We start from the raw sequence: 27,085 nt of genomic DNA, 5'->3' as shown, positions 1-27,085 counted from the left end.
TTATACATTGGCGGGAAAGCAAAAACCAAAATGTATAAAAGTCTCTGGCTTATTTAGGAAAGATCATAAAAATTGACAATAAATTTTCTATATTTTGTACAAGTTGGAAATTAGCCTGATACTATAAATACAAAGAAAATTGAAAAAATAAGAAAGCTTGGTTAAGATTCCTCGAGTGAAATTGCGTCAATGTCAGCCCTGAAAGACATGCACTTGCTCAGGCTTAAGATTTAGTGCCTTCAAGCTGTCCAGCGCGGCTGTGTTGAATCCAGTAGGTCCACACACTGCCACGTAGCTGAAGGACTCGGCTTGCTGTTTATCAAACAACGGCGCTAACAGCTCCTGGCAGATGCGACCGCATTGGACTGGCTGCTCCGCCTGCGATAAAATGTGCTTGCACGTGAAACGCTCATCGGCTTCCTGTAGGGCCTGCAACTTATCCCGCAACCATATATCCGAGTTTGTCTTATTGAAGTAAAGCAGCTGCAGACGTTCGCTGTGGGAATAAATAAAATAATAATTAATAAATACAAGCATAATAGCTAAAAAAAGAAAACCGTGACTCACAGGCGATTCGTATGCCGCCGAAGCAACGGCCGCAGAAGACTTAAAATGGGTGTGATGCCGCTGCCTGCGGCCAGGAGCAAGATGTTTCGATGTGGTTCCAGCGCGGACAGCGCAAAGCTGCCCCGCGGCAAACTCAGTCGAACAGTGGCGCCTGGTTGCAGCTGATGCAACTGCCTGGACACTGCACCATTCTCATAATACTTGACAAGAAAGTCCTGCCTGATGCCTGGACTAGAGTCTGTGTCTATTTGAGCGCTGTTGGAAGGCAGGCAGTTGTGGGGCACGGGTGTATAGCTGCGCTCTAGCAGCTGGCCATTATGTGGCACTTCGATGTCCAGATGATAACCCACTGGCACATGCATGAGCACCGCCTCTTTGACGCTCTGGAGACTCAGTTGAAAGGAGTCGTGATTAAAGTCAGCGCAGTGTAACACTTCATATTCATAGTGTTCCTCACTTGGTGCATTCAGCTTGTCAACCTTCTGGCTGCCATATGTTGTCCAGGGCTCTGCTACCTGCTTGCTAAGCACCACTTCAATTTTACCTGTTTCATGACCAACACGCACAGCCTTTGGTGGCCAAACGACGGCGTCGCTGAGCTTAAAATCGAAGACATGCCAACTGCTTGCCAATTGGATGTACAGCTCCAGGGCGTCAGCAGCGGACTTGCGTTTCAGCAGCATCCCAGGATTAGCCATGCGTCGCGTATAGAAGCAGAGTGTCAATTCGCTACGCTGTTGTATCCAATCGAAGCGCGGTACAAGTTCCGTTGGCGCTGGCGGCGGTCGAATTGCCACCGTTTGCACTTTGGCAGTAACGTTTTCTTTCAGCGGACCCACATAGCATTTGCCGAGCAATTGGGGATAGTTGACCCAGGCGTGCACTTCGTCAAAGAGTTTGGTAGCATCGCGTCCAACACCGCGCATCAGCTCATCCACACCGCCCGGATGAAAGTCCATGTATCGTGTCACATTAAATACCTTGCCCCGTATGGCCATCCAGGCGTCATTGACCTGATTGTGCTTGGCTAGCTCGGCACGGCTAACGGGTACAACGCGTCCACCGGTGCCAGAGAGATCATCGCCCGAATTGCATAAGCGTACCCAGCTCATCAAGGAGTAACCAGGCTTGAGGGCGCATTTGTTGCGCGGATTGCCCGTTGCCGAGCCCGAGCCTGTGTTGTTGGAGCCTACAGTCAATTTCTGTTGCGCCGAACTCGGCAGCTGCAAATTGCTGATGGATAACGCAGCCACAGCTGGCGGTTTGAGCGGCGCTTTATCCTTTGAGGTGGGTGGCTTTAACTTCGAGTCGGCCATGGTGCAGTTTAATAATTTGGATCAACAGCTGAAATCGGATTAATCGATTTGTAAACTAAATCAGCTGCTTGACATCGATAACATTGGTGTGCGTAGAAGCTGCGATATCGATAACAAAAGTTTACTAAATCACTTAAAATTATATTGTGCAAACCCAACAATGTATTTAATTGCATTCAGCATAAAAATCGTTGCCACATAACATTTACATATATTTAAATAAATATAAAGGATTAGCTCTCCCACATTGCACATAGCAAAAAGTTTCGTTAACATTATAACGCAAGCTGTGTACCAGCCTCAATTCTTACTAGTGCACAACAAACCAGCTCCGTTTTGTCAGTTTTCAACGAGTCGGTCAGCTGTTCGGATCGTTGTAATTGCGGGTAAAATTCCTGTCGCCTGACCATCTAATTTTGTGTATGCATTTTCAATTGCTATTAACCGAATGCCGTGTTCATTTTGTTCGGATAGAAATAACGAAAAATAATCAATTTAAGTGTCATTATTTGTGCGACTCAGCACGCATAGAGAATAATTTAGTTTGTATGTGTGTTTGTGCAGTGTTTAATGGAATGACAACCATAAATTGGCGCATTATTTGACGCCTCATTGGCGAACCGGTTCCGTGTAAAATGAGTGAAAGACAGTGCAAAAAAAAGATTTTTGTCCAATGCAATGCATAATTATGACAATGAATTACTGTACATATATGTATGTGTGTGAATACGTGAATGCGTGTTTGTTTGTATTTAACGTTTGGGGCGTGCACTTGCAGCATTTGACATCAACAGGCTGCTTGTGGTTTTTGTGCAGCATATTATTACTACACATATGAACTTTTTATCCTTTTACAACATATTTTTTGTTGTTAGCATGATGTCATCAAGCGAACGCTTGCCGGTTGTTTCGGTTGCTTTGCCACCCTGACGCACAAATACTCACACACATTTGCACACCCACACAAACAATTGCTCCATTCATTTCACTATTTAATCCAATAGCTGCCAACTGCGCCAGCGGATTCTCGAGTTTGACACTTGATTAGTTGTGAGCTCTTATACACTTACTCTCTCTCTCTCTGCAGTTTCTCTCACGCAACAAGTGTTAATAACGTCTTAAAATGTGCCTATCATAAATCAAAATTTGACCTGCACGCACGTTTGATGACTCTGGCGGTAATCTTATCGGGCTAATAATCAGGTTTTTTACTTGCTTCATGCTCCATATTGTTGCTTGATAATGTATCAAACTATGCCCAAATCAATTGCTAAATTTACTATTAATAATTAGCAGTTGATTCATTTGTGTTAAATTTCATTTGTTGCCATGTGTAAATTGAAGCGTGCCCATTCCCAGACTCGAGCAATTCAATTAAACTTATTAAGAAAACAAACATCGCTCGAACAAGTTGCGATATGCTGCCACAACAACAGATGATAAGAAATTGCGACAATAATAATAATAACAACAACAACAGCAATAGTAGACGCTTGTTCAAGCTATGACCATGACAAACAATTACAAAATACCAACGCAATGTGTGAGATAAGAAAGTGGCGAAAACACAGCCGGCGCCCTTCAACTTGACGAAACTTAGACGAAGAGAAGAGAGAGAGAGCGAGATAGAAAAAGAGACAAACAGGATATGTAGCGGCATACGCTGCCTATGTATACCCTGTGAATATAATGATTGAAACTAAAGCTATTTTAAAATCGTACATTTTAAAAGAAAATGTTTCCTGAGTTAAAAAAATCAAATGCATGTTAAAAACTTTGTTGACTTATACATTATTTGTGCACAAAAAGTAGGACTCAATTTATAAACAATTAATTCAAGTGAATTTGATACTTTAAACCCCATTAAATTTTACGTACGCTATTTACAGGGCATACCCTAGTTAAGCACTCGCGATTCTAGCATGACTAGTTCAAGTGTTATCACATTTTCGTTTTAAGTTATGGCTGCAGCTGCGGATCGTGAAATCGTCGCAACGATGAGTCATTTTTTGTGGTCTCCACATATCGTACATGCAGCTGCGGCGGTGTGGGTGCTTACTCTGTCTCTATATCTCTCTCGCGCTCTCTCGCTCTCTTTCTGTGTGCAGCTTTATGGGTATACGCTTTTATATGCCCATTCTTTGTCTTGTTATTGTTTGGACATTGCCTTCTTTTCCCTCTATAATCTCTGCTGGTCGGCTATCATTTAAGCCCAAAGTAAACTCCGTCTGCTAATTCGACACCATTCATGGCGAACGATAAGATAATGTGCATGCAGCAGATATATAATTTCAACTCTACATATGCCAGCAAAATAATAAGCTGTATAGATTTTGTCGTTTGATGAACTTGGTTGAGGCGGCCTTTTTTTTTTTTTACTTTTTCTATTTATCAGGCAATGCCACTTAACCAATTTCCAATGGTCGCTCCCAAACTAGAAAGTTGCGTGTCTATAGCTAATTCTAACTTGAACAAAATTCTCGATTCCGTAAGCTCTATTCCATCATACAAACCAATGAAAACATTGATTTATTTTATATACAAATTCATTAATCCCTTAGATCCCCTTGTGGGTGCGCTATAACATAATTAATTAGCTATAGAAAATCTTAAGTGCTTTAACTAATATATTACGACTAAACAATTAGCAATATTTTAGTTTGTATAGCTATATTTTCTGAAAAGTCATTAAAATACGTATGTATGTGTATGCGGGGCAAATGGAAAATTTTGCGTTCTTCAATTATCCATTGCGTGTTCATATGCATACCCTAAGTTTTTCCCTTCGCTTTTATATTTGCGCTTGTACATTTTATAAGTAATATAGATGCCCGTCTTTGTTTCGGAAATGATATATACCCATAAAGTCAATTTATAAGTAAATTAAATTCCTGTTCTTATTTCGGATACAATCGATTTATTTATACTTCAAGATATAACTGGGTATACTAAGTTAAAAACTGCTGGAAAAATTGTCATATAAAGCCTTTTGATCGTTTACTCTTTAAAGAAAAGGACACAATTTTGGGGGAAGATATTTTGGCACTTTTTACAGGGTATTTATGGGGCGTTCTTTGTCAAGTGAAACAAACTTGTTATTGTTTATGATTGGCACTTTGTGGAATCTTTTGCTAGTTCTGTACACTATATCCATAGCTCGTCGAGCCTTCAGTCATGTATCGTTTCCGATCTGCTGTGGGCAAAGTTTTGTGGTCCCAGACATCGTAAACTTGATAATGCATGACTCACGCCCGATCTGTAGGCTAACGTGGCGATATTTAAGTGGCTGCTTTGACAGTTGCTGGCAATTGATTTCTAAAAACTGTGGATGTTCGGATGTTCGCATATAATTTATTAGCACGCAGAATGAATTCAAATTTCAAAATTTCTATCAAATATGTCCATAAGGAATCAATTGAAATCAATAAATGTAAAGCGTATATTCATAGGCAATATTAATGGACAATAATAAGAGATCCAGTCTATAAAATGATCAGAATATGCATCTGCTTTGCTTCTCCATATACATTTCAGGCAGTCTCTCTTAATCAGGAAATAAAAAACTTGCATATCAGATTTTTAATACAATTAACATAAGCTTCATGTGTAGTTCGTTCACTTAACTAAGGCAATGAATAATGGCATTCAATTAAAGTTCTTTGTTGGCTTAGCTTTAATGCCATTTTATGCCAATATTATTATCTTTTGATCTTCTTTTTATTTGTCAGAATTGTTATCACTGCATTAAAGTTTTTATTGAATTTCATTTAATTAAATTAATGTAGTTTTTGCAAAGATACAATTTATTTATATTTATATTAACACACGCGCTGTTACTAGCACGGCCATGTTAAGCAGCTGTAAACAGACTGTTAAGTTTTTGTGCTCGCATATGGGCGTATTTTTTTTGCCTAGCTAAACCAATGTACACAGACCCACAGACCTGCATATACTAAGTATATATTCTTATTTGCAATTCGATAATAGAATGTGTTTACATAAGATTGTTAAAGAAAATTTTGCCGGGCTATGCCTGAACGCAATCTAGACTTATGTTTATCCGATTAAGATTTCTTGAGTTTTTGCCAAGAATTGTATTCCTATATTGTTTTTTTCTCACTTTCCCTTTGGCAGAGAAACAACACATGGGCCATAATAAGAACAGGAAAAGGAATACAATCAAAGATACCAATTGCTAACAATATAGAGCTATAGCATCACATTCCATATCAGACGACGTCATGCCGCAGAAGCAATTGCAGCCGGAGAAGGTGCCGCTAGGACGCACCATTGGCGCCTTCCTGTTTGGCCTGCTGCAGTCCTTCTTTCGTTTCGTCTTCCGTTTGATCTATGGCGTCAGCGGGGATCGCATGCCGGCCATAACGGATCCCATACTCCTCGAATCGGCCACATCGCTGGCAACCAAAATTCGCAACCAAGAGGTGGACACTTACTTTCCTCTTCCTTGCACTGGCCATTAATGCGCTCGTTCTTTTCTCAGCTAAGCAGCGTTCAGGTTCTGGAATCGTTTATACGTCGCGTTAAGGAAGTAAATCCTTTGCTCAATTGCGTGGTAGACGAGCGCTACGATGAGGCTTTAAAAGAAGCCGCCGCAGCCGATGCACTCATCAAGTCCGGACAGTACACAGTGGATCAGTTGGCCGAGCAGAAGCCATTTTTGGGTGTGCCAATTACAACAAAGGACTGCATATCGGTTAAGGGTGAGCCTATAACAATAAATTCGGATATATTAAATGTACTCTACCAATGCTGTAATTCTCTCTCCAGGCATGCTGCATACGGCTGGACTTTATTCGCGTCGCGAGTTACGCGCCGAGAAGGATGCGGATGCGATGGCATTGATGCGCAAAGCCGGCGCTATTCCCTTTGCGCTGACCAATGTGTCGGAGGTGTGCATGTGGTGGGAGAGCAACAATACAGTGCACGGTAGGACGCGCAATGCCTACGACACGAATCGCATTGTGGGCGGCTCTAGCGGCGGCGAGGGTTGCGTTCAGTCGGCCGCTGCCTCACCCTTTGGCCTGGGCTCAGACATTGGCGGTTCCATACGCATGCCAGCCTTCTTCAATGGCATATTTGGGCACAAGCCGAGCAAGCTAATCGTTTCGAATAAGGGGCAGTTCCCAACACCATTCAGTGCGGAGCAGAACTCATTTCTGGGCCTGGGTCCCATGTCACGCTTTGCTGAGGATCTGCGACCCATGCTGCAAATTATGGCCGGCGAGAAAGCGGAGCTGCTACAACTCAACAAGCCCGTGGCGCTGGAGAAAATGAAATTCTTTTATCAGGAGTCTGATGGCGGTGGTCGCATGGTCTCCGCTGTGGATGCTGATCTGCGCCAGGCCATGCGCCGTGTTGTCGAGCATTTGAGCAAGAAGTTTGGCGCTGAACAGGTGGAGCGGGTGCAGCTGCCACAGATACGACAATCGGCGGCCATTTGGTTTGCCAACATGCGCGATGATTCCGGCCATGGCTTTAGCTTTCAACTGGGCGATCTGCGCTACGATATCAACACCTACTTGGAGCTGCTGAAGTGGCTGGTTGGTGCCTCCAAGCATACGTTCATTGGACTGACAACGGCACTGATGGACAGTGCACAGTGCCAGCACGGCTCGTCCAAGTACAAGCATCTGGTGGCCAAGCGGGACGAGCTGCGCGCCACACTGCAGCAGCTGCTGGGCGACAATGGCGTGCTCATCTATCCCACGCATCCCACTGTGGCTCCCTATCACAATGAGCCCATTCTGCGTCCCATTAACTTTTCCTATACGGGCATTGTGAATGTGCTGGGCTTTCCAGCCACCGCTGTGCCGCTGGGCCTGGGCAGCGAGGGTTTGCCGCTGGGCGTCCAGGTCATAGCCAATTTCAACGAAGATCGGCTCTGTCTGGCCGTTGCCGAGGAGCTGGAGCGTGCCTTTGGCGGCTGGCAGCGTCCCGAGGTGCGGTTGTGAAGCCGTTCTGTCTTAACCCAAAAACACAAACATACACAGCCGAGTGTATAGCTTTTAGTAGTAGGAAATTGTATCCTGGGCCCCGCAAATAACCCACCCACCACAAACCACTTACCATCGGCTCGTTAATTAACTTTATATACAGCCCGGTATACACAATGTTTGTAATTGTTGCACGAATTGTAAAACGAACCATCAGCATGTCCTGTGTCCGCATATTAATATATATATATGTATATATATATATGTATGTGAATGTTAGTGCCTCGTAATATCAATATTTCGATGTGGTTTTAATTGCTATTATATTAACTTTGTATACAATATGTTTTTAATCGTAAATTTAGCAGTAATCTAAGCTCACATTTGATTTTGCATTTAAAATAAAATTTGTTAAACAAGTGAAAAGACGTTTCTAACCAGTTTCTTATAATCTAATTTGGCAAAACTGTGACCAGCGTACTTCGCATGCATTGCACTTTGTAAGGATCAGCGTACCTGGCATAAAACGTGGCAGATTGGTTGCCCGGTAAATCCGAATGTTAATTGACATTAACATAACATAGTCTTAACATAACAACGGTGACTTTAAACTGCAGTTTCGGAGTCGCTGAAAAAGTTCTATTAAAAACGAAAAATATCACGTATCCTGTACATTTCTTGTAAAATGTTGCCAAATGACAGAAAGATTTTAAGGTTGAACTATTACAAAACACATAAGCAGCCAAAACACTAAATTACAAAATTGTAAAACCTTTTCGTACACTTTCAGGCAACACGCACGTCACAATCTAAATCAGACTGTGCGCCGTATACATAATTCAGACTCAACAAATACAACAAAATGAACAAAGCTGATCCCATATCGCTCAGTTTCCACGACTCTTGTCTGCGGATGTCCGACGTCCAACTGCTGCATGGCCCACGCTGGCTCAACGATCAGGCACTTAGCTCGATTAGCTAATACCAATTTCTATATATATATATTTACATATTGTTTTGCAGATTTTGAGCTTCTTTTATGAGTATCTGTCGCATGTGAAGTACAAGAACAACCATGATTTGTACTTTATAGCGCCCGAGGTGACACAGTGCATGAAGTATATGGATGACTCTGAGCTGGCGCTGCTCCTGAACAAGAATAACGCTGTCTACAAACCATTTATTTTCTTTGCGCTCAACGACAATGGAGCCACTGAAGAGGGAGGCACCCATTGGTCGCTGCTGGTGCTCTCTCGGCCAGAGCAGACGTTCTTTCACTTTGACTCCTATGGGAACAGCAATACGGCCACCTCCATAAAGCTGATGAACAAGGTGAAGGGTATGCTGGGCATGCGTTTGGCCCAGTTTCGTCCGATGCGTTGCCTGCAACAGGCCAATGGCTACGACTGTGGCATTCATGTCATCTGCATGACCGATCATATAGCGGGCTATGTGACTCACTTCGGGATGATTGAGGGCTTACCCATATTGCACTTTGATACGGTGAAGGCCAAGCGAGCTGATCTGCTTAAGCTGATCTTGTCGTTGGGCGGCAGTTGTTAACTTATCTATTTTGATTGCATTGTTTGAAATGAGCTCTTATAAAAGTAACCTATTGTAATACATACTAAATACCAAATGCAGATGAGTGTGTGTAATATGATCGATATGTTTACGCCTCACGATATTGATAGGGATTATATATATATTTGTTGAAATTATTGACTGCCCGCTCTGGCTGGGAATATGATATTGATATTAATTGTATTAATTTGATTTAATTATGCTTTGCCTGCTGAGGCTGTGAGCATAAGACTGATATAGATTATATTTATGTTTTAAGATGATCAAATATGTATATAGCTCCTATTAGCTGGCTTAATTTATGTATAAACATTTGTATATGATCAATTTTTTCAATTTCTATTTACCATATCTGTCTGTAATATTCTGCTTAAGATCATATTAATTTGTTTTAATTATTGTTTAAATATTGTTACACTGGTGCAAGCCGAGCCCTTTTGAATTTTGTTTATTATGTTTATTAGAATATATTATTGTATATAGACACATTATATGATAAGAGCGCTTTAGCTTTAGTTTCATTTAGAATATAATGAGCGCTTCACAAAGTGTATTTATTCGACAGCAGATGAAATTGCAGCAACAGTATAGAAAACCCAAAAATGGAGCCTATCATTTGGAACCAGCAGCTACGATTCACTTTATAAAGGCCGCACACCCAAAGGGTTAACTTCGAAGTGCACACATAAAGGACATAGGCATCCAGCTGCAAGGATAATATGGGTTAGCTATTATGTTTATAATATTGTATGTTAAAATCATGAATGATATTCACCTCCTTGAACCAATAGCCCTCGCTAAGGACATGATGTGCCGCGCTCTGAAAACCTACTGTCTGATCGGACATGAAATTCAATAGGTAGAAATCGAGCAGGCGCATATTATAATTGACGACGCCAAAGACACGCAGATACATCGGCGAATGTACGCTAAAGGAAAAAAGTATACCCCAATATCCATAGACGACACAAAATGCTAAAATGTCGAAACGGATCGTCAGCAATAGCAGTCCGTAGATCTTATTGATTCGCAAAGTGCAACGTGTCAGCAGGCTGTGCAGTGACCGCAGTCGCTGCAGCTCCTCCAGCTCAGCATTTGTAGGGTATCTGTGACGCACAGAGCTCATAAAGTGCTCCAGCTCTGAATTAAGATACTGATAGCAATAGGCAATGTCCCAAAGGGCGAGAAAGTAGCGATAGATGGCCAACAGGGGGATATTCATAGTATTGCCAAAAAAGAAAGCACAGATGACAGGCGTCCAGTTATTGATGTTCGGCATCATCAGGCAGGATATCATGCCGCTCAGGCACAAATACAGCAAACTGCCAAGCTTTAGCTGAAATAAATATGCCAGAGAGCCGCAGCTACCCTCTGTGTCTAGCACATTATGCACCTTCTGCTGGCCCTTCAATCTGTTCACAATTCTCTCCACTTCCAACAGAGCTTTATCCCGACTACCGCGTGAGATTAGGGTATAGGCAATGGACACGTAGGACATCGTGTACAGTATATATGTGGTAAATGTTATCAAATTGGGAAACCAATTAATTGTCTTTATGTACTGTGTCGAAAACCAGAGCAATCCGGGCAGCAGTGTCAGCGTAAGGACATTCATGGCCAGCGCATAGGAGCGTGTCAGCCAGGTCTGGCTAAAACTGCCGGCCACCCGACGGTACGAGGTAACACCCACAAGCAGTGCATAGTTGTGATAGCACTGTAATAGCCACGACCCGACCATTCTATACGGACTACAACGCAAGACTGACTATTTCATATGGACTTCGTCCTGCGTCGGTTCACGTTGGCTAATTAACAAAATTGATGCTATCTTGGGCAGCGCATCGCCTGATGAAAACTGATGTACATAATAAGCTTGGGGATTGTTTTTCCACTACCAACATGATTATACTAGCCAGTTTTAATAATTCGCCTTTCCAGGAAGAGCAACTTCTAGTATTAACAAAACCCCCTGGAAGTTCTCTTTTTATATTTATAACCTCTCCTATCCTGTGGTATTAAAGGGGAAGGCGAATATCTTAATAAAGTAAATATTTTTATTTTAAATCAGCCTGCTGAATATCGATTATGAATATGTCTTTAAATTAGATTTCTATATGTCGAATCTTAGCTTCCTTCCCAATAGCCCTACTTTCGTCACATGAAAATCTTTTTATACACATCTACAATTCTTGGGCAAACAAACAGAAATATTATGCTGCCGTTTGTCCCCTTGGAGCGATGATAAATATGAGTGCTTTGGCTTGGATAAACAAATATTTATTCGAAATCCAACTAAAAATACATGAGTCGCACTTCTTTCAAATGTGCTGGGATCGGTTTTGGCTCTTTTTCTAGTGCCAAGCACTGGGCCAGAGTAAACATTAAATTATACAAATTATTATTATAATAAATATCGCATTCGCATGGAGGATCAGCTTGCGTTCAACGTTTGCCATCCACCACATAAGGCTTGGGTCGCACGGAACGTCACTCACCCGCTCTTTCACTCTCACAAGTTGTTTTAAGCGTATACGGTTGAATCGTATTCACAGTGCATTTTACAATTAGTAACGTTTTATGAAAGATCACTTAGAGCTACAAACATTATAACAAAGTATTTAATAGTTTAGTCCTTGCCGCCCAGTGAGAGGATCAGCTTCAGCAGCTCTGCCCTCTTGGCCTTCACCGTGTCAATGTGCAAAGTGGGCAAGCCCTCGATCAACTCGTATCGATTCACATAGTCCGCTATGTGATCGGTCATGCAGATGACATGAATGCCACAGTCGTAGCCATTGGCCTGTTGCAAGCAACGCATCGGACGAAACTTAGCCTGTCGTACGCCCAACAACTCCTTGACCTTTGTCATCAATTCCATTGAGGGGCCCGTATTGTTATTGCCATAGGAGTCAAAGTGAAAGAACGTCTTCTCCGGCCGTGAGAGCACCAGCAGCGACCAATGGGTGCCACCTGCTTCAGTGGTTCCATTATCATTGAGCGCAAAGAATATGAATGGCTTGTTGACCGCATCGTGCTCGTCGAAGAGCATCTCCAGCTCGGAGTCATCCATATACTTCATGCACTGTGTCACCTCGGGCGCTATGAAGTACAGATCGTTGTTGTTCTTGTACTTGACATGCGACAGATACTCATAATAGAAGCTCAAAATCTGAAATAACAATATATATAAATATGCATAGAAATTGGTATTAACTAATCGAGCTAAGTGCCTGATCGTTTAACCAGCGTGGCCCGTGCAGCAGCTGGACGTCGGACATCCGCAGACAAGAGTCGTGGAAGCTGAGCGATATGGGATCAGCTTTGCTCATCTTGTTGTGATTGCTGCTGTTGTTGTTGTTGTGGTTGAGTCTTCCAGCGTTGAGTCTTTGGATAGGCCGCCGCGCAGTTTGATTTTGATTCTGACGAGCGTGTTGCCTGCGAAAGTTATCAGAAAAAATGGTTGAATTGTTTAATTTCATGCAATCGTATCTTTTTGTTGCACCTCAATATCTTTCTGTCGTTTGGCAACATTTTACAAAAAATTTAATCAGTATGGGTATTTTATTTTTTTCTCCTTTTTTTGTAATGAAACACAACTGAAGCAAACTCCAGCGAGCTACAGACTCCGAACGTCGCCTTTCAAAGCCAACGTTGTTATGTTAGAGCTATGTTATGTTAATGTTAGTTGACATGTTCCCTTATGCTTTAGCCGGTCGACCAAGTTGCCACAGTTACTGCACTTGTGAATTTAGGCGTAGTACGGTATAATAGGTATGCTGCTTAATATAAATGGTTGTAAGGCAAAATTCCCAATATGAAGCGTAACAAATCTTATTATAGAAAACTATTTTAACACGTTCCTTGGCTTGCGTTATGGCTTGATTTACATTTTTATTACGGATACTGCAAATGTTTGTCCTATATTCCGAGTACTTAGATTTTAATTGAAAATTATTGTTCACTGCCAAAGAAATATTTTTTGTCTTCTAATATATTAATTGCAAATAAAGAATAGCTAAACAAAGCGTTACCTTGCGGCATTATTCGGCAGAATAAGCTTAGCACAACAAAGGCGAACAAGAAATGCGGCGAATTGGCCTCGAAAAAGAATGGGTATAAGAGGCAACACTTACCAATAAAGATGGCAGACTCAAGTTGAAATTTCTGCAGGTTTCCTGTGGATTTATTGGGCTTCCTTAATTTTAATGGGTTTATCATTTAAGACTTGCTAATTAATTCGTAAACAATTTGCGCCGACAAATACGTCTATAAAATTAATCAATATGAATTTAACACTAATGCGACTTGTACACTGTACTCTTGTTGGGAAATTGGTAGCAGCCAACTTAATGCATATTGAAATTTGCGCGCAGCCAACTTTAAGCAAGTTGAATATTGCGTGCAGCTAACTTCAAGCGAGGTGAATATTCTGCGCGGCGGCATTATTCAAAAATGTTGCTGAAAGTATAAAAATCATATATGTTTTTAAAATACATTCGTAATATTAGAAGCATGCGTTGCAGCATAGACTTTTAAAATTTTATAACAGGTTCGCTACTAAATTATAATTTTTTGTTCATCATGTCTGAGAATGAAGGAAGTCTTACAAGAAGAATTGCATTTGTCAATCCAAATGATTTGGACCTAACCGATTGCTGCAGAATCTGCAAATGTAGAGCAACTGTAGAAAATGGAATCAAATTACGTCCACTTTTTAATGGCCGTCGCTTAACACGCATTATAGCCAATACGGTACACATCGAGGTATTCCCCACAAATACCCAATTTTGCCCACAGTAGTTATAGTTTTTTTTTTTTAATGCGCAGATAAAAGATATTCAGGGCTTGCCACGTTTTCTGTGCGAGAAGTGTTTGAACATTTTGAAAACCTTTTCCATTTTTCAAGTGGATTTCCGACGTTCCGAAGAGGAATTTAAGATGGCAATTGAGGCGCGCAGGACTTATCAGATGGACACCTTAATGGAATTTTCCACTGCCATCGAAATGGAAAAGCAAAGGGAAAACGATCAGAAAAACGCGGCACTTGTTACAAATTTCCTAAAAAAGGCGAAGAAGACTAGCAAATCGAAATCGAAACTTCAAAATTGAATATTGAGCAACTAGTTAATTTGTTTGGCATTAGTTTTTACGTATTTAATGTTTGTGATTTTACAAACACATTTAATTTTTAATTTTTAATACACATTTTTTTCAATAAATTCAACAACTAGGCTTGAAATTTTCGGGGCACTGATTTTCCATTTGATGCAGGTCACAATCACTAAAGGCATCCCTCAAAGGTACCTCACAATCAGATTTCTTTCCATCGAAAGAACTGCTACTTGTATCTGGGAACAACATGACCCCATCGGCGGGCGACCATGCGCCGCTGCGAACCTGACTGTTCACCCATTTCAGTTGCTTGTTAATCTGCATAAAGAGTCATGTGATTAAATGTTAGGACAGCCAACTAAAATCTCACCATTTTTGTCAAAAATTTTTGTTTTTTGGGATGGAACAAATCTGCTGCAAAGGAAAATATATTCTCTGGCCGCTTTTTAATAGCTTCCGTTAAAATAACACGTATTATAGCGCGTATCTGAAGCAAACATCATATATACATTTGAGTACCAAAATTAATATGATATTATTACCTCCGGATGTCGGCCCAAATATGTCCAATCGCCTTTACGTAAATTTCTCGATATATTTTGAATAGTTTCATCAATTCGTTTTAAATCTTCTTCATTTGTGACCTGATCCGGGTCCTCATCACTTTCACCCGAGCCTGAATCATCATAGGGCTCTGACGCAAAGCGAATATCCATTTTAATTTAGTAAGCAGACAATTTTATACGCATCCAAATTATGTAATGTGTCTAACTAAATTATTTTGTTGCCTGTTAAACAGCAGCCTACCTTACAATGTATAAAAAATTTCGTTTTTATTTAATTAGGAAAAAAAAAGAAAACCCAGCCCGTGACAATGCATATTGCAGCATTGCCGTGACCAGGATTCGAACCTGGGTTACCACGGCCACAACGTGGGGTCCTAACCACTAGACGATCACGGCTACGCTGGGTTGTTGTGTGCCGCTGTCTAAAACGCACTTTTCAGAGACATGCGCCGAAAAGTGTACACACAACTCACAACGAATTCAAAATAATTTGGTTAAAACAAAACAAACGCTGTGCATAATTTAACATTTATATATGTATATTTAACAGAGTTATTAGTTTTTTTTTTACGCTCAACTAATTTTCCTTTACGCTTACAATAAAATTTGTACTTAACAATTATAGCTTTTCAGAATTAGTTTTTATTGTGACTTGCGGGTTACTTGTTGTAGCTGTGTTTGGGGAATTTGTTGTATTTGTGCGCTCCCTGCGCTGCTTGAGGCGTTCCTGAAACTGTAACTTGAGCGCTTCGATGGGCGTGTTTAGTGCAAAATTTATGTCTGGCAGCTAAAAATAGTTACAATTTAACATTTTACGAGAAACTGCATACTGTGTGCATTCCTACCTGATAGGTGGCCAGCAAAAAATTACAACGCACTCGCTCATTAGCGATTCGCTGAACAATCGCCTGCACTTCTTCTGTGTTTACCATATTGCCAATGGCAAGTCTTAGGTTCTTGCTATCCTTTAGACGTTTGTCTTCTTGAACGGATTGATGAACACCACTCTCGGTGGCCTCATCATCGAGCGGTATTGTCTCAAATTGTATTTCATTTTCGGCCGCATTGCGAACTGTATGTTGCGTTTTTCTCGATCTATGTCTCACTTGTTTGCTGTTTATATCTATCGGTGGGCAGTTGCTAGATGCATCTGACGGTGAAAATTCAGATGTTCTGGTACTGCTCGTCTCTGCTGAACTGGGTACTGAGATTTTTCTTTGTTTTTCTGGAGTATGCTCGTTAATTTGACTATCGCGGGTTATTGATTTTGCCATAGCCGTTGCTGGTTCTGGCATATCGTCGTCGGAGTCTGGTATTTCAATGGAATTATACATGTTTTTCCACGTATTGGCGCTTCTTCTTCTTGCCGCGCTGAGTGGGGATGTTCGAATCGTATAATTATTTGTATCGATTAATCGATACTTTATGCATTAGTTGGCGGCTTTATATTTAAAAATGTTAACGCATGATTTATTTGCAACTAACAACAACATTACTAAAATTCAATGTTAATCCAAGTTTCTTTTTTTTGTGATACACTTAACAAGATGAAACAATTTTTGTTGTGTCTATTGATTTAAATCATTTTTAACTCGACACATTTAACACAAGCTACAAGTGCTTGCTGTGGCGTCATCGATATTGCTATAGGGTGAGTGATGCCATACTTTCTGCTAAAAAGCAAAACATATCGATTTTGTGACACCACTGCTGGCAACCAACAACAGCACACACAAGACTCACACACATAGCTACGCTATTTTCTTAACGTGCGTAGGCGAATTTCTTAATTTTCGAATTAAGATCGAGGCTAAATTTATGTAAAACCTTATTATTGCAATTGCATACACTTTGCTTGAGGCAACAGCAGACGCGGCAGCTGCAAATTAGGCGTTTTAACACATCAACAGAGACACAATATGGGAAACACCGATTCCAAGCTGAACTTTCGCAAGGCAATTGTCCAGCTGACGCAGAAGAATCAAAAGATTGACAACAATGATGAACAGTTCTGGGAGCAATTCTGGCAGGCCCATCAAACGACGCTCGAAGATGTGTTTGCGTTGGTCACCGCCAGTGAAATACGTCAAATACGCAATGATAATCCCGCCAACTTGGCGACACTCTGCTACAAGGCTGTGGAGAAATTGGCACAAGCCGTAGACAGCAGCTGTCGCACCCAGGCGGACCAACAGTGCGTGCTGAACTGTGTGCGTCTTCTGGTACGCATATTGCCTTACATTTTCGAGGACGATAAGTGGCGTGATTTCTTCTGGAGCAGTCTGCCCGCACAAGAGCAGACAAATCTTGGACAGACAGTGCCGCTGGCGCAGTCGCTTCTTAATGCCATATGTGATTTACTCTTCTGTCCTGATTTTACGGTAACGGCAACACGTCGTGCTGGACCAGAGAAGGCCGAAGAGCTGGCTAACATTGACAGCTGCGAGTACATCTGGGAGGCAGGAGTGGGATTTGCCCAATCACCGCCGCGAAATGCACACATGGAACGTAGACGCACGGAGCTGTTAAAGCTGCTGCTTACCTGCTTCTCGGAGCCAATGTACCGCAGCCCACAGCAATCGGAGGAGCCCAACAAATGGATTGCTTACTTTACCTCTGCGGATAACAGGCACGCGCTGCCACTGTTCACCTCGTTTTTGAACACTGTGTGCTCTTATGATCCTGTTGGCTTTGGCGTGCCCTACAACCATCTGCTGTTTGCGGACACTACTGAGCCGCTAGTGGAGGCCTGTTTGCAGCTGCTGATTGTCACCTTGGACCATGACATGGTTGTGCAGCATCAACAGCAGCAGCAGGAACAGCAACAACAACATCAATTAGCCCATGCAGGTGGAGTGCTGGTCACGCCCTACGATGAGGGCGGCTGCGGCGATAATCTATTCATAAATTACTTATCGCGTGTGCATCGTGATGAGGATTTCCATTTTGTGCTGCGGGGCATAACACGCCTGCTCAACAATCCGCTGGTGCAAAACTATTTACCCAACTCAACAAAGCGGCTCCATTGCCATCAGGAGCTGCTTATATTGTTCTGGAAGATTTGTGACTACAACAAGAAATTCTTATATTTCGTACTGAAAAGCTCCGATGTGCTGGACATTCTCATACCTATACTTTATCATCTAAACTACTCGCGTGCAGATCAATCGCGCGTCGGTCTCATGCACATTGGCGTCTTCATACTGCTGCTGCTCTCAGGTGATAATTGTCCAGCTATGTATGTGCTTTATATATTTTAATCTATTTCCTTTCGTTAGGTGAGCGCAACTTTGGCGTGCGCCTAAACAAGGCCTATTCGGCCACGGTGCCAATGGACATACCTGTTTTTACCGGCACCCATGCGGATCTGCTCATCACAGTGTTTCACAAAATTATAGCCACAGGCCATCAGCGGTTGCAGCCACTGTTTGATTGCCTGTTGACCATCTTGGTAAATGTGTCGCCTTATCTCAAAACGCTCTCGATGGTGGCCAGCGTGAAGCTGCTGCATTTGCTGGAGGCATTTAGCACACCCTGGTTTCTGCTGTCAGCGCCCAGCAATCATCATTTGGTGTTCTTTCTGCTGGAGATCTTCAACAACATCATACAGTACCAATTCGATGGCAACTCGAATCTAGTCTATACGATAATACGCAAACGTCATGTCTTTCATGCCATGGCCAATTTGCCCACAGATATGGCTGGCATATCCAAGTGTCTAAGTGGCCGTAAAACAGGTGGCAAATTCAATTTGCCGCGCGTGCCGCAGCGCAAACAGGCAGCGGCCATGACCAGTCAGGAGCTGCCTTCGGCACAGGTGCCCGATGAGTATGCTGAGGAGGAGGAGGAGGACGACGATGATGAAGAAGCTGATGTGGACATTGGGCGCATGGATAAGGAGCCAACGGCCGAGGAGGATCTCGAATCGGAAACAGAATCACATGAACGTTCACAGCTGGGTGACACACAGCTGGACCCGGTTGCAGCGCTTACGGCACAACCCGCCGAGCCGGGAACGCTTAAAACCTCGCTGCTTGAAACGCCAGACATTGGTCAAATGACCGAACGCGAACAGGCGCATCCTAATGACAAATCGGATCTGACGCCGTTTGACAAGTCGCCCGTAAGCTCACCGCGCGCAGCTGGCGTCAAATCCACATCGCCGACGCTGTCACGCGATGATCAGACGCGTCTCTCGGTTTCACATCGATCCAGCATACGAATGGTGCCAGGCGATGGTGATCGCTGGACACCCACACCCGAATGGATTGTCTCGTGGCGCTCAAAGCTGCCGCTGCAGACCATTATGCGTTTGCTGCAGGTGCTCGTGCCACAGGTAGAGAAGATCTGCATTGACAAGGGCCTCACCGACGAATCAGAGATACTGAAATTCTTGCAGCACGGCACTCTGGTAGGTCTGCTGCCCGTGCCGCATCCCATACTAATACGCAAATATCAGGCCAATTCCGGCACCACCGCCTGGTTTCGCACCTACATTTGGGGCGTCATTTATTTGCGTAATGTGGAGCCTGCCATATGGTATGATACGGAGGTCAAGCTCTTTGAGATACAGCGTGTCTAAAACTCTAGTAAGTGGAACACACCAAACAGCAACATTAAAAAACAAACAACAACTACAATAATAGCAGCAAACAACATCAGCAAAAGGAACATAGCTTATCCAAAAAAAAAAAAAAAAATACAAAATCGCTTTTGCATTTACTGTAGTTAATTTATTTAATTTATAGTCCATTCCAAAAATGTATGATGTATGCAATATCAATGTTTTAAAGGGTTTTCAGTTAGAAAAGAAAAGCATAATGCTGATTCATCAGTTAGGCGGCGGCGTCGTCAGAACAATCCATTAAACACCATTTGAGGCTTTATCAGTTCTGACATAGCGTGAGTTTTTTATTTTGTTTGTTATCAGCATTTTTAATTTGTTTTTATCTGCATCGTTTTCAAATCGTTCACTGCTTTAAACAATTCAATTATTCGATTATTGTATTCCTAAAATAGTTTTATTTTTAATAGACAATGTTCCTTGTGCCGTATTTGTAAAACTTTGCGTAGGTAATTTATTTGCTTCAACTTAGTTTCTATTTATATATATTATAGTTTTGCTTTATTTCAACACAAACTCAATAGCTATTTGAAATAGTCTACAAAATATGTTTAGATTTAGTTAAATCCTAAGATTTAGCTGTCTGATAATTTGCGTACGCCCTGCAATTCTTTTAAACATTGTATTTCCAAATTATATTCCACTATACAAAATCCCGAATTAATTTATTTTTAATAACCAACATCAAGCTTTATTTATATATATTGTGTAATTAGCTTATATTGTGCAATGTCAAAGGTTCAATATATATAAATATATTTAAATCTGTACTTATTTATTTTAATAATTGAATATAGTTTAAAAATTAATTTGTTTTCAAAATTAGGTGTGCTTTAAATTCAAATACATTTTAAATATATCTTCAAACATCAAAAGTAAAACATTCAAATAAATATTTCATGTATATTCAAAAGATGTTGCACTATATTAAGTGCGTATAAATAAATAAACGATATTTAAAAATCTGTAGAGGTTTGAACTATTGAACTTTCAAAAAGAACAACTTAAATCAAACATTGAAGAAATAAGAGTACATTTTATTTATTAATATAATTTATTTAACAAAAACAGAAGGAAAACTATTAACTGCTGCGATCATTTCTCCAAAACGTGCGTATCCAAAAGACGTACTTCAAGGCGAATATGAACAAGAATGAAACAAAGGCGACCATCGCAGGCTTTTTAGGATCCGGGCGGGATTCATCATTGCTGCGCTCCAAGGTGGAGTAGTTGTTCTTTGTCTGTGCTATGTCTAGATGTGCGATCATGAAAGGTAACACCATGAGTATTCTGTATGCGATGACGTGCGTTCTGAACCACTGTGGTTGTCACGATTGCTTTACAGTGGCTAACGGCGGGGATAACGGCGGCGTCGTCGTTGTTGTACCAGCTTCAACTGCAGCTGCTACAGGCATTATGCTGAATTTGATAAAGCTGCCCTTTTGACGCTTTTGCACAATTTTGCCAAGGATTTGCGGCTCCTTGATGGTCGCTTCAATTGTCTTCACAATGCGCTCCGCATTGCCCTCATCAGCGCCACTCGCATTGCCCTGTATGAGAATGCGCACCTCGTGACGCTTGTTCAGCCATTTGGTAATGTTCTTCAGCCTGGAGGCCAGATCGTGGTCGGTAATGCGAGCGCCAATGGTTAGGGATTTCTCCGACTTCTTATTGCCTTTGTCTCCAGTAGTTGATTTAGCGGCACCTTTGCCCTCCGACTCATCTGCTAACATTTCGGCAGTCGTGACCAATCTGTAAAGAGCGCCTACTTAGTATGGTGTGCATATTATTGGTAATTTCGGCAACTAACTTAAACATAATGCGCCCTGTTTTTGCGTCCGGCTGCTGCAAGCGCAGCAGATGTAAATCACGACGCTTTGCCAACTTCTGTGCCTCATCCAATGTGGTGATGCTTATGGACTGGTTTGGTGAAATAAGCGTAATTTTTTGCTGTTGTCGATTTGCTTTCTGCTCATCTGATTTTGTTTTAGTTGTCGTTGCTTGTGTAAGATACCGATGGAACGTTAAGCTTGGCATTTGCTGTGATTGCATTTTGGAAGCATCAATAATTTTCGGATATTTAGGTATTTGAAGTGCCAGCGAACGTAGCGCTAGCAAATTGCGTATCATTGTTAAACGATGCTGTTGCATTTCCGTATTATAAATATTATGTGCCTGTTCAATTTATTTCGCAAATTTTACTGTTCAATGCGGCAGAGTTGTCAATATATGGCAACGCTACAATTTATCGGATTTGAGCTGAAATAGTTTACTGAATAAATTCTTTTTAATTTTATTAACCTAACACAAATGTCATTCGGAATTTAGAATTAAAAGAAATAATAAAATAATAAAGTTAAATTGAAAACTTAAATGTTACTTGTATTGCTTTTGCACTTGAGTACATATCGAGTATAATTTATTGTTATCGAGCTTTGTGCGATAACCTGCAATCTTTTTCAACTTTAACGGTAGTGCATACATACATACATACAACCAAACTTGTATTTTGTTTTTTGAGAGTTGAAAGTCCTATAAATCTAATTTAAAATACGCAAAAACAAAAATAAATGTACTTGGAAGTATATATATCTTAGGTTACATTTCTCACTCATCGACCCCACTGCCGATTGCCGTTATGTGACCTTCTGCTGGAGTAAACACTGTGCTCCACATCCCGATACCTTTGCTGCGCCCGCTGCGAGGCTAAAATAAGATGGCATTCCTGTGAGATGGACCGTTGCTCCTGCATCTGCTGGAACTCGGGCCGCCGGCACTCCTCACACTCTTCCCACTTGTTAAACTTGTTTACGTTGCGATCGCACGGATCGGCCGCAAATAACATACACTCATCGACACAGAAATTGTAGAACCAAAAGTGACCCACAATCGTTTGGTTTTTGCAGCGCGGCTGATTGGTGCGCAGCATTTGGAAGCAACGCATGGACATGTATGTATCCATATCTTCTTCTGCATCAACGTTGGCTTGATCCAAGTTTCTGCCTTGGTTGTTTATCATGTTGTTTGGCCTGATCCAAGGCATGCGCTGTTGCTCTGCGTCCTGCTCGGCAATTGGATGCGTTTCAGTCATGACTCTGTTGCCACCATGTTGTCGTTGTCCAGCGTAGCTCAGCTGCTCATCCTCTCTGTAGTTGCCACTGGGTCGAACGCGTTGCCATGGCGCACGTTCCACATCCTCCAGCCTTGTGGTTTGTCCATATTTCGCCTGGTTGTTACCCGGCCGATGCAACATTGTAAGCTGTGGAATATTGCGATTTGGCGGCCGCTGAGCATCTTGGCCCCACTGTGCTTTGCTGCCCTTTAAATTGCCCACCTCAAAGCCGCTTGCTCTGCGATCATAATCAGTTTGCTCCTCGTCGTAATCTCTATTAAAGTTGTTGTTATTGTTGTTATCTCTGTCATAATTTTCCAGCTCGAGCTCTGGCTCTGCTTGGTTGCGCTCCCGTTCATCGTATGGAGCCTCTATGTCGCCACCAGGCAAATTACCCATGCAAGCTCTGCCCGCACACTTACGCATCTCCTGCAGCTCCAGCCTATGCACGCTCTGGCATTTGAGCTCGGCGCTGGGATTAATATATTGCCTCTGGCGCATCTGATAGCCCTCGCCACAGGTGACGCTGCACGTGCTCCAGGAGCTCCAAGCAGTCAACTGGCATTCAGCGCGTCGCTGATGCTGATTGGGCTGCAGGCCCATGTTAAGTTCGTCGTAGTCAGCGACATTGCGCATTGGTTCACTCAGTCCGCAGATTTGTCCCTCGCAAGCGTGTTCCTCGTATTGTGGCACATTGCAATTGTTAATCCTGGCTAGCTCTGGCTGTTTGTAAACACGTCTTCTATACTGCATGCCCTCGCCGCATTTGGTGGAGCAATCGCTCCAGCCAGACCACGGATGCGTTAGACACTCACGTGGCACATCCGCATCGTTGTTGGCTTGGGTAAATGTTAATTAAGATATTTATTTGAATACAGCCTCAACACATAAAGCTACTTACATTCTTCATCCACACAGCGCCTCTCGTAGATGCGTTGACGTCGCACCGTTAACACGGCCATGGGTTTCATGGGAGCACCAGAATCATCGTAGAAGGGTGATCGCGGATCATTGGGAAAATCAGAGCGTATGCGTCTGATGACATCCGGCGGCACCTGTGGCTGATCGGGGGACTAGAGCAGCCGCGAGACTTTTTAGTTTTTGGTATAAACGCACTCATTTACTTACCGTATAACTGGGTCCCGCATCGGTGCCCACATCCCAGGGATACAAGTTGATCACCTTCGTCTCTAGCCACGTGCAATTGCGCAGACACAACTCCAGCCCGCTAACGCCCACAATCCAGTCTGGAGAGGGCTCAATTTTGGAGGCAAATGATACCATGTGATGTACTGGATCCACACGCACTGATGCTGTCGTTTTGCTATTCAAGTTCGGAAAGGCGGGCCCACGTGCCTTGATTATGGTGCGTATTTTTTGTTCCTGCAATATGACTTTATTAATATTTCACACAACTACTTAGGCTAGTCAGACTCACCCGAAAGTTACTGCTAAATTCGCGCTCGAGCAATTTGGAAGTGCAGTGCTCTGCATATTGCTTGACTCCTTCGCTGGCCAACGCACCTGACTCCCAGAAACGATAGTCGGAACTATGTGCGGCGCCCACCAGCTCACAGAAGCGCGTCTCCCAGCCGCGCGCTGGAAAATCTTTTGGATGCAAATTACGCGACCAGACGCCCTCGAATGTAAGCTATAAAGGAGGTAGTTGATTTGGTGATTTGCGCGCCAAGTTATGAATTAAAATAATGTGTTCGTGCTGAAAAATAGCTTGTCTCTATACAGTTAAGTGTTTGTCCAAGTCTTTATTTATCTAAGGATCTTAGTTGTTCATTTAAAGAATTTCTCGATAAGTTCTTGAACTCACCTCATATCGCGCCTCATCACAGGCACAGCAAGGACTGTTCAAAGAACTGGCCGTGGGTTGACTTTCCACATCATCCACTACCTCCTCGCATATGCGCCGCGTTAGTCCACCATCGTCCATGTGCCAGACGTCGCGATGTTGCAGCACTGTGGCACGAATCAATATGCAGCCGTTGCCCGGCTCACTGGGCGCTACCCAGGTCAGATGCATGTGTGTCTTGGGATTGGTGTTTGTGTTCTCCACCAAGTTGATGCAGTTGGGCCTGAAACGCGTCTCAATCATGTCGTTTAGCTCAAAGCGACCCAAATCGTTCATATAGCTAAAATCACCATTTTCGTTCTCCAGTGCCAGAATGTAGCTAATATAGCGATGTCCATTGAATGCATTGAGCGAAACTGTCGGAAGATACTCATGAAATAACTAATCGAATTTTGTATACAAGCGGCTTATCGGCAGCCGACCTTGAAAACGTGAGACCTCTCAAATTTGCAATGTCCTGATAAGAAAGCGTACGCCGCGATTTGTTTACAAAACAAAAAAAAAATGAGAAAAGAAAAAACGAGCATTGCGAAATGTTTGTTTTTGTTTTTATACCCTGTATTAATTGCTAATTCGTAAAAGACTATGTAACAGACAGGAAAAGTAGATATATTCCATATCTCATATATATATATCATTCTGATAAGCTTCTAGATACACATGATGTATATGATGAGGTATTTGTATATTAATCTAACATTTATATACAAATCGATATTTATTGATGTCCTGCCCAAACTTGTTCTTGTTTTTGCTAGCGCTAGCGATATCTTATACAAATTTGAAGAAATTTTCCATACTAACGATCGGATTATACAGATATTACTTATTTGAGAATGCTTTTATAAATGTTCGAGTGTATGTTACGATTATTTGAAGGGTATCATCTAGTCGGTCTCACCGGATCTCAATTTTTTCTAGTTGGAACCTTGTTGAGACGTGCCGTAGAGACTGAGAGCAATCGGAAACAGAACTTTGAAGTTCAAGCGCAAGGCCAATGAACTCACGCGCTCACCGTTGTACTCCTGTCCGAGTATATACGTTTCCGGGTTGCCAGTTATGCTTATCACATAGTTCTCATCGACGGGCGATTTGGGCGTGTGCGTATTGGCCGGATGACGTGTGCAGATCAATGCCCAGGCGCAGCCGGGCAACATCACGTACAGCGTTAACAAATGCCACATTGTGGAAAACTCTCGAGTTGAAACTTAGACTAGCTTTAGCGTAGGGTCTAACTGCCGTGCTCGTCGTCTTGAGCTGCTGTTTGAAACTGAGCGTTGATTTCGGTTGTGGGTTCGCAAAAAGCCAATTGGGAGACTGATAAGCACAGCTACCGCTGTGCCCGGCAAGAGAACTGTATTTTTCTGACCCAGTGATACAAATACAAAATCGCTTATCAGCAGACTCAGCCCACAAACTCAATCAAAAAGCCGGAAAAACAAACTGTATAGAGTATAAAAATCATGTTGAAAATAAAGAGTATGCAAGAGCAGAGCTTAAGAATGTGCTCTTAAACGGCAGTGCGAGAAAAGAGTTTATCACTTCTGTTCATAGGAGAATTATTGTACAACTGCAGCTTGAAAGGTACTTATTTCCGAATTGTCAGTTGTGGACTTGAATAATTGATAACAAGTAGGAACTTCTAATCGGGAGCTCCCGACTAGGGGATACCCTGAACCCTCTTCTTCCAACATCAAATGCATATATATATTTTATTGTAGAAGCTATATGTCAAGTTTGGGGACTCTAGCTCTTATTATTTACTAAAATTGCCCAAAAAACAGGATATCGATATCGAGTTTTATCGGAGTAAGTTATCGATTATCGGAAACAAACTTGATCTAGTCAAGTCTATAGCTCTTATATGTTCTGAGATCCTTGCGTTCATACATACGGACGGACGGACGGACGGACGGACGGACGGACGGACGGACGGACGAACAGCTATTGATGCTGATCAAGAATATATATATTTTATGGGGTCGGAGATGCTTCCTTCTGCCTGTTACATACATTTGGATTTTGCACAAATAGAATATACCCTTATACCCATTTTTAATGGGTTCAGGGTGTATTCATTGAAAAAGTTTCGATTTTCGCACCGACCGCTATTTTGAAAAAAGCGTGAAGCGTGATTTGGGTCAAAATTTTGGATTTCCTTTTTTTGATGCCAATCGTGAGAACTGATCCTAACGAGTCAAAAATGGTATGAAATTGCAAAATCGGACATTATTTGACAGAAATATTCCAAAAAATCATCAAAAAGGTTGAATTTACTAACGAACCGGTTTTTTGTCAACAATATTTTTCAACCCATCGATGATTAATTTGTTTGCATGCCAATTGATGGTAGGGATCCGTACGCATTCAAAAAGGTATAACATTTTTA

At 42.1% G+C, this 27,085-nt stretch overlaps 9 protein-coding genes, 1 non-coding gene and 1 pseudogene across 12 annotated transcripts; 3 read left to right on the top strand and 8 right to left on the bottom strand.

Moving 5' to 3' along the window:
- Positions 1–72: 72 nt before the first annotated feature.
- Positions 73–1,939, bottom strand: LOC6625274 (cytochrome b5 reductase 4). Its single transcript, XM_002049329.4, has 2 exons — positions 568–1,939; positions 73–496 (listed from the first exon to the last, which is right to left on the bottom strand). The coding sequence occupies exons 1-2, from the start codon at positions 1,881–1,883 to the stop codon at positions 193–195; spliced, it is 1,620 nt and encodes a 539-aa protein (XP_002049365.1). The 5' UTR covers positions 1,884–1,939; the 3' UTR covers positions 73–192.
- A 183-nt stretch (positions 1,940–2,122) lies between these two features.
- On the top strand, positions 2,123–8,263 carry LOC6625275 (fatty-acid amide hydrolase 2-A). Of its 2 annotated transcripts, none has more exons than XM_015174260.3 (4): positions 2,123–2,269; positions 6,018–6,325; positions 6,385–6,604; positions 6,672–8,263. In XM_015174260.3, exons 2-4 carry the CDS (start codon positions 6,125–6,127, stop codon positions 7,853–7,855), a joined length of 1,605 nt encoding a protein of 534 aa, XP_015029746.1. In that variant the 5' UTR covers positions 2,123–2,269; positions 6,018–6,124; the 3' UTR covers positions 7,856–8,263. The 2 variants fall into 2 exon arrangements, with proteins under 2 accessions (XP_015029746.1, XP_002049366.1); XM_002049330.4 differs by having other exon boundaries at positions 2,148–2,303.
- A 191-nt stretch (positions 8,264–8,454) lies between these two features.
- On the top strand, positions 8,455–9,500 carry LOC6625667 (sentrin-specific protease 8-like; annotated as a pseudogene).
- A 402-nt stretch (positions 9,501–9,902) lies between these two features.
- Positions 9,903–11,159, bottom strand: LOC6625668 (putative gustatory receptor 59b). Its single transcript, XM_002049332.3, has 2 exons — positions 10,197–11,159; positions 9,903–10,127 (listed from the first exon to the last, which is right to left on the bottom strand). The coding sequence occupies exons 1-2, from the start codon at positions 11,157–11,159 to the stop codon at positions 9,963–9,965; spliced, it is 1,128 nt and encodes a 375-aa protein (XP_002049368.1). The 3' UTR covers positions 9,903–9,962.
- A 517-nt stretch (positions 11,160–11,676) lies between these two features.
- On the bottom strand, positions 11,677–13,751 carry Den1 (Deneddylase 1). Of its 2 annotated transcripts, none has more exons than XM_015173985.3 (3): positions 13,552–13,751; positions 12,649–12,853; positions 11,677–12,587 (listed from the first exon to the last, which is right to left on the bottom strand). In XM_015173985.3, exons 2-3 carry the CDS (start codon positions 12,745–12,747, stop codon positions 12,048–12,050), a joined length of 639 nt encoding a protein of 212 aa, XP_015029471.1. In that variant the 5' UTR covers positions 12,748–12,853; positions 13,552–13,751; the 3' UTR covers positions 11,677–12,047. The 2 variants fall into 2 exon arrangements, with proteins under 2 accessions (XP_015029471.1, XP_002049369.2); XM_002049333.4 differs by lacking the exon at positions 13,552–13,751 and adding an exon at positions 12,921–13,076.
- An 810-nt stretch (positions 13,752–14,561) lies between these two features.
- LOC6625670 (uncharacterized) lies at positions 14,562–15,327 on the bottom strand. The gene is made up of 3 exons (XM_002049334.4): positions 15,073–15,327; positions 14,901–15,017; positions 14,562–14,848 (listed from the first exon to the last, which is right to left on the bottom strand). The coding sequence occupies exons 1-3, from the start codon at positions 15,244–15,246 to the stop codon at positions 14,639–14,641; spliced, it is 501 nt and encodes a 166-aa protein (XP_002049370.2). The 5' UTR covers positions 15,247–15,327; the 3' UTR covers positions 14,562–14,638.
- Positions 15,328–15,420: 93 nt separating this feature from the next.
- TRNAH-GUG (transfer RNA histidin (anticodon GUG)) lies at positions 15,421–15,492 on the bottom strand. The gene has a single exon. It is a non-coding gene; the product is annotated as a tRNA-His (tRNA).
- A 122-nt stretch (positions 15,493–15,614) lies between these two features.
- LOC6625672 (uncharacterized) lies at positions 15,615–16,476 on the bottom strand. Its single transcript, XM_002049335.4, has 2 exons — positions 15,942–16,476; positions 15,615–15,883 (listed from the first exon to the last, which is right to left on the bottom strand). The coding sequence occupies exons 1-2, from the start codon at positions 16,428–16,430 to the stop codon at positions 15,716–15,718; spliced, it is 657 nt and encodes a 218-aa protein (XP_002049371.1). The 5' UTR covers positions 16,431–16,476; the 3' UTR covers positions 15,615–15,715.
- A 324-nt stretch (positions 16,477–16,800) lies between these two features.
- On the top strand, positions 16,801–19,843 carry LOC6625673 (protein HID1). The gene is made up of 2 exons (XM_002049336.4): positions 16,801–18,315; positions 18,375–19,843. The coding sequence occupies exons 1-2, from the start codon at positions 17,016–17,018 to the stop codon at positions 19,676–19,678; spliced, it is 2,604 nt and encodes an 867-aa protein (XP_002049372.1). The 5' UTR covers positions 16,801–17,015; the 3' UTR covers positions 19,679–19,843.
- Positions 19,844–20,736: 893 nt separating this feature from the next.
- mIF3 (mitochondrial translation initiation factor 3) lies at positions 20,737–22,114 on the bottom strand. Its single transcript, XM_002049337.4, has 2 exons — positions 21,531–22,114; positions 20,737–21,472 (listed from the first exon to the last, which is right to left on the bottom strand). Exons 1-2 carry the CDS (start codon positions 21,869–21,871, stop codon positions 21,049–21,051), a joined length of 765 nt encoding a protein of 254 aa, XP_002049373.2. The 5' UTR covers positions 21,872–22,114; the 3' UTR covers positions 20,737–21,048.
- A 177-nt stretch (positions 22,115–22,291) lies between these two features.
- LOC6626066 (spondin-1) lies at positions 22,292–25,969 on the bottom strand. Its single transcript, XM_002049338.4, has 6 exons — positions 25,712–25,969; positions 24,658–25,052; positions 24,271–24,483; positions 23,961–24,215; positions 23,734–23,905; positions 22,292–23,671 (listed from the first exon to the last, which is right to left on the bottom strand). The coding sequence occupies exons 1-6, from the start codon at positions 25,878–25,880 to the stop codon at positions 22,332–22,334; spliced, it is 2,544 nt and encodes an 847-aa protein (XP_002049374.1). The 5' UTR covers positions 25,881–25,969; the 3' UTR covers positions 22,292–22,331.
- Positions 25,970–27,085: the final 1,116 nt, after the last annotated feature.

Source organism: Drosophila virilis, chromosome 5, assembly GCF_030788295.1.
Source record: "Drosophila virilis strain 15010-1051.87 chromosome 5, Dvir_AGI_RSII-ME, whole genome shotgun sequence".
Classification (NCBI taxonomy): domain Eukaryota; kingdom Metazoa; phylum Arthropoda; class Insecta; order Diptera; family Drosophilidae; genus Drosophila; species Drosophila virilis.
The sequence above is the reverse complement of the archived record's forward strand: the minus strand, read 5'-3'. Positions and strand labels throughout refer to the sequence as shown.

Excerpts from the sequence above, each read along its gene's own strand:
- LOC6625274 (XM_002049329.4), bottom strand. The coding sequence starts at position 1,883 with ATGGCCGACTCGAAGTTAAAGCCACCCACCTCAAAGGATAAAGCGCCG. Across the intron at positions 497-567 it reads CGGCGGCATACGAATCGCCT|CGAACGTCTGCAGCTGCTTT; the intron begins GTGAGTCACGGT and ends TTATTCCCACAG.
- LOC6625275 (XM_015174260.3), top strand. The coding sequence starts at position 6,125 with ATGCCGCAGAAGCAATTGCAGCCGGAGAAGGTGCCGCTAGGACGCACC. Across the intron at positions 6,326-6,384 it reads CCAAAATTCGCAACCAAGAG|CTAAGCAGCGTTCAGGTTCT; the intron begins GTGGACACTTAC and ends TTCTTTTCTCAG. Across the intron at positions 6,605-6,671 it reads GGACTGCATATCGGTTAAGG|GCATGCTGCATACGGCTGGA; the intron begins GTGAGCCTATAA and ends TTCTCTCTCCAG.
- LOC6625668 (XM_002049332.3), bottom strand. The coding sequence starts at position 11,159 with ATGGTCGGGTCGTGGCTATTACAGTGCTATCACAACTATGCACTGCTT. Across the intron at positions 10,128-10,196 it reads AGGGCTATTGGTTCAAGGAG|CTGGATGCCTATGTCCTTTA; the intron begins GTGAATATCATT and ends TTATCCTTGCAG.
- Den1 (XM_002049333.4), bottom strand. The coding sequence starts at position 12,949 with ATGTTGCCAAACGACAGAAAGATATTGAG. Across the intron at positions 12,854-12,920 it reads AACGACAGAAAGATATTGAG|GCAACACGCTCGTCAGAATC; the intron begins GTGCAACAAAAA and ends TAACTTTCGCAG. Across the intron at positions 12,588-12,648 it reads CACGCTGGTTAAACGATCAG|ATTTTGAGCTTCTATTATGA; the intron begins GCACTTAGCTCG and ends TTGTTATTTCAG.
- LOC6625670 (XM_002049334.4), bottom strand. The coding sequence starts at position 15,246 with ATGGATATTCGCTTTGCGTCAGAGCCCTATGATGATTCAGGCTCGGGT. Across the intron at positions 15,018-15,072 it reads ATTTGGGCCGACATCCGGAG|ATACGCGCTATAATACGTGT; the intron begins GTAATAATATCA and ends TGTTTGCTTCAG. Across the intron at positions 14,849-14,900 it reads AAAAATTTTTGACAAAAATG|ATTAACAAGCAACTGAAATG; the intron begins GTGAGATTTTAG and ends CTCTTTATGCAG.
- LOC6625672 (XM_002049335.4), bottom strand. The coding sequence starts at position 16,430 with ATGTATAATTCCATTGAAATACCAGACTCCGACGACGATATGCCAGAA. Across the intron at positions 15,884-15,941 it reads TTTTGCTGGCCACCTATCAG|CTGCCAGACATAAATTTTGC; the intron begins GTAGGAATGCAC and ends AACTATTTTTAG.
- LOC6625673 (XM_002049336.4), top strand. The coding sequence starts at position 17,016 with ATGGGAAACACCGATTCCAAGCTGAACTTTCGCAAGGCAATTGTCCAG. Across the intron at positions 18,316-18,374 it reads CATACTGCTGCTGCTCTCAG|GTGAGCGCAACTTTGGCGTG; the intron begins GTGATAATTGTC and ends TCCTTTCGTTAG.
- mIF3 (XM_002049337.4), bottom strand. The coding sequence starts at position 21,871 with ATGCAACAGCATCGTTTAACAATGATACGCAATTTGCTAGCGCTACGT. Across the intron at positions 21,473-21,530 it reads ACAGGGCGCATTATGTTTAA|ATTGGTCACGACTGCCGAAA; the intron begins GTTAGTTGCCGA and ends CGCTCTTTACAG.
- LOC6626066 (XM_002049338.4), bottom strand. The coding sequence starts at position 25,880 with ATGTGGCATTTGTTAACGCTGTACGTGATGTTGCCCGGCTGCGCCTGG. Across the intron at positions 25,053-25,711 it reads ACTCGGACAGGAGTACAACG|TTTCGCTCAATGCATTCAAT; the intron begins GTGAGCGCGTGA and ends ATCTTCCGACAG. Across the intron at positions 24,216-24,270 it reads AATTTAGCAGTAACTTTCGG|GAACAAAAAATACGCACCAT; the intron begins GTGAGTCTGACT and ends GTCATATTGCAG.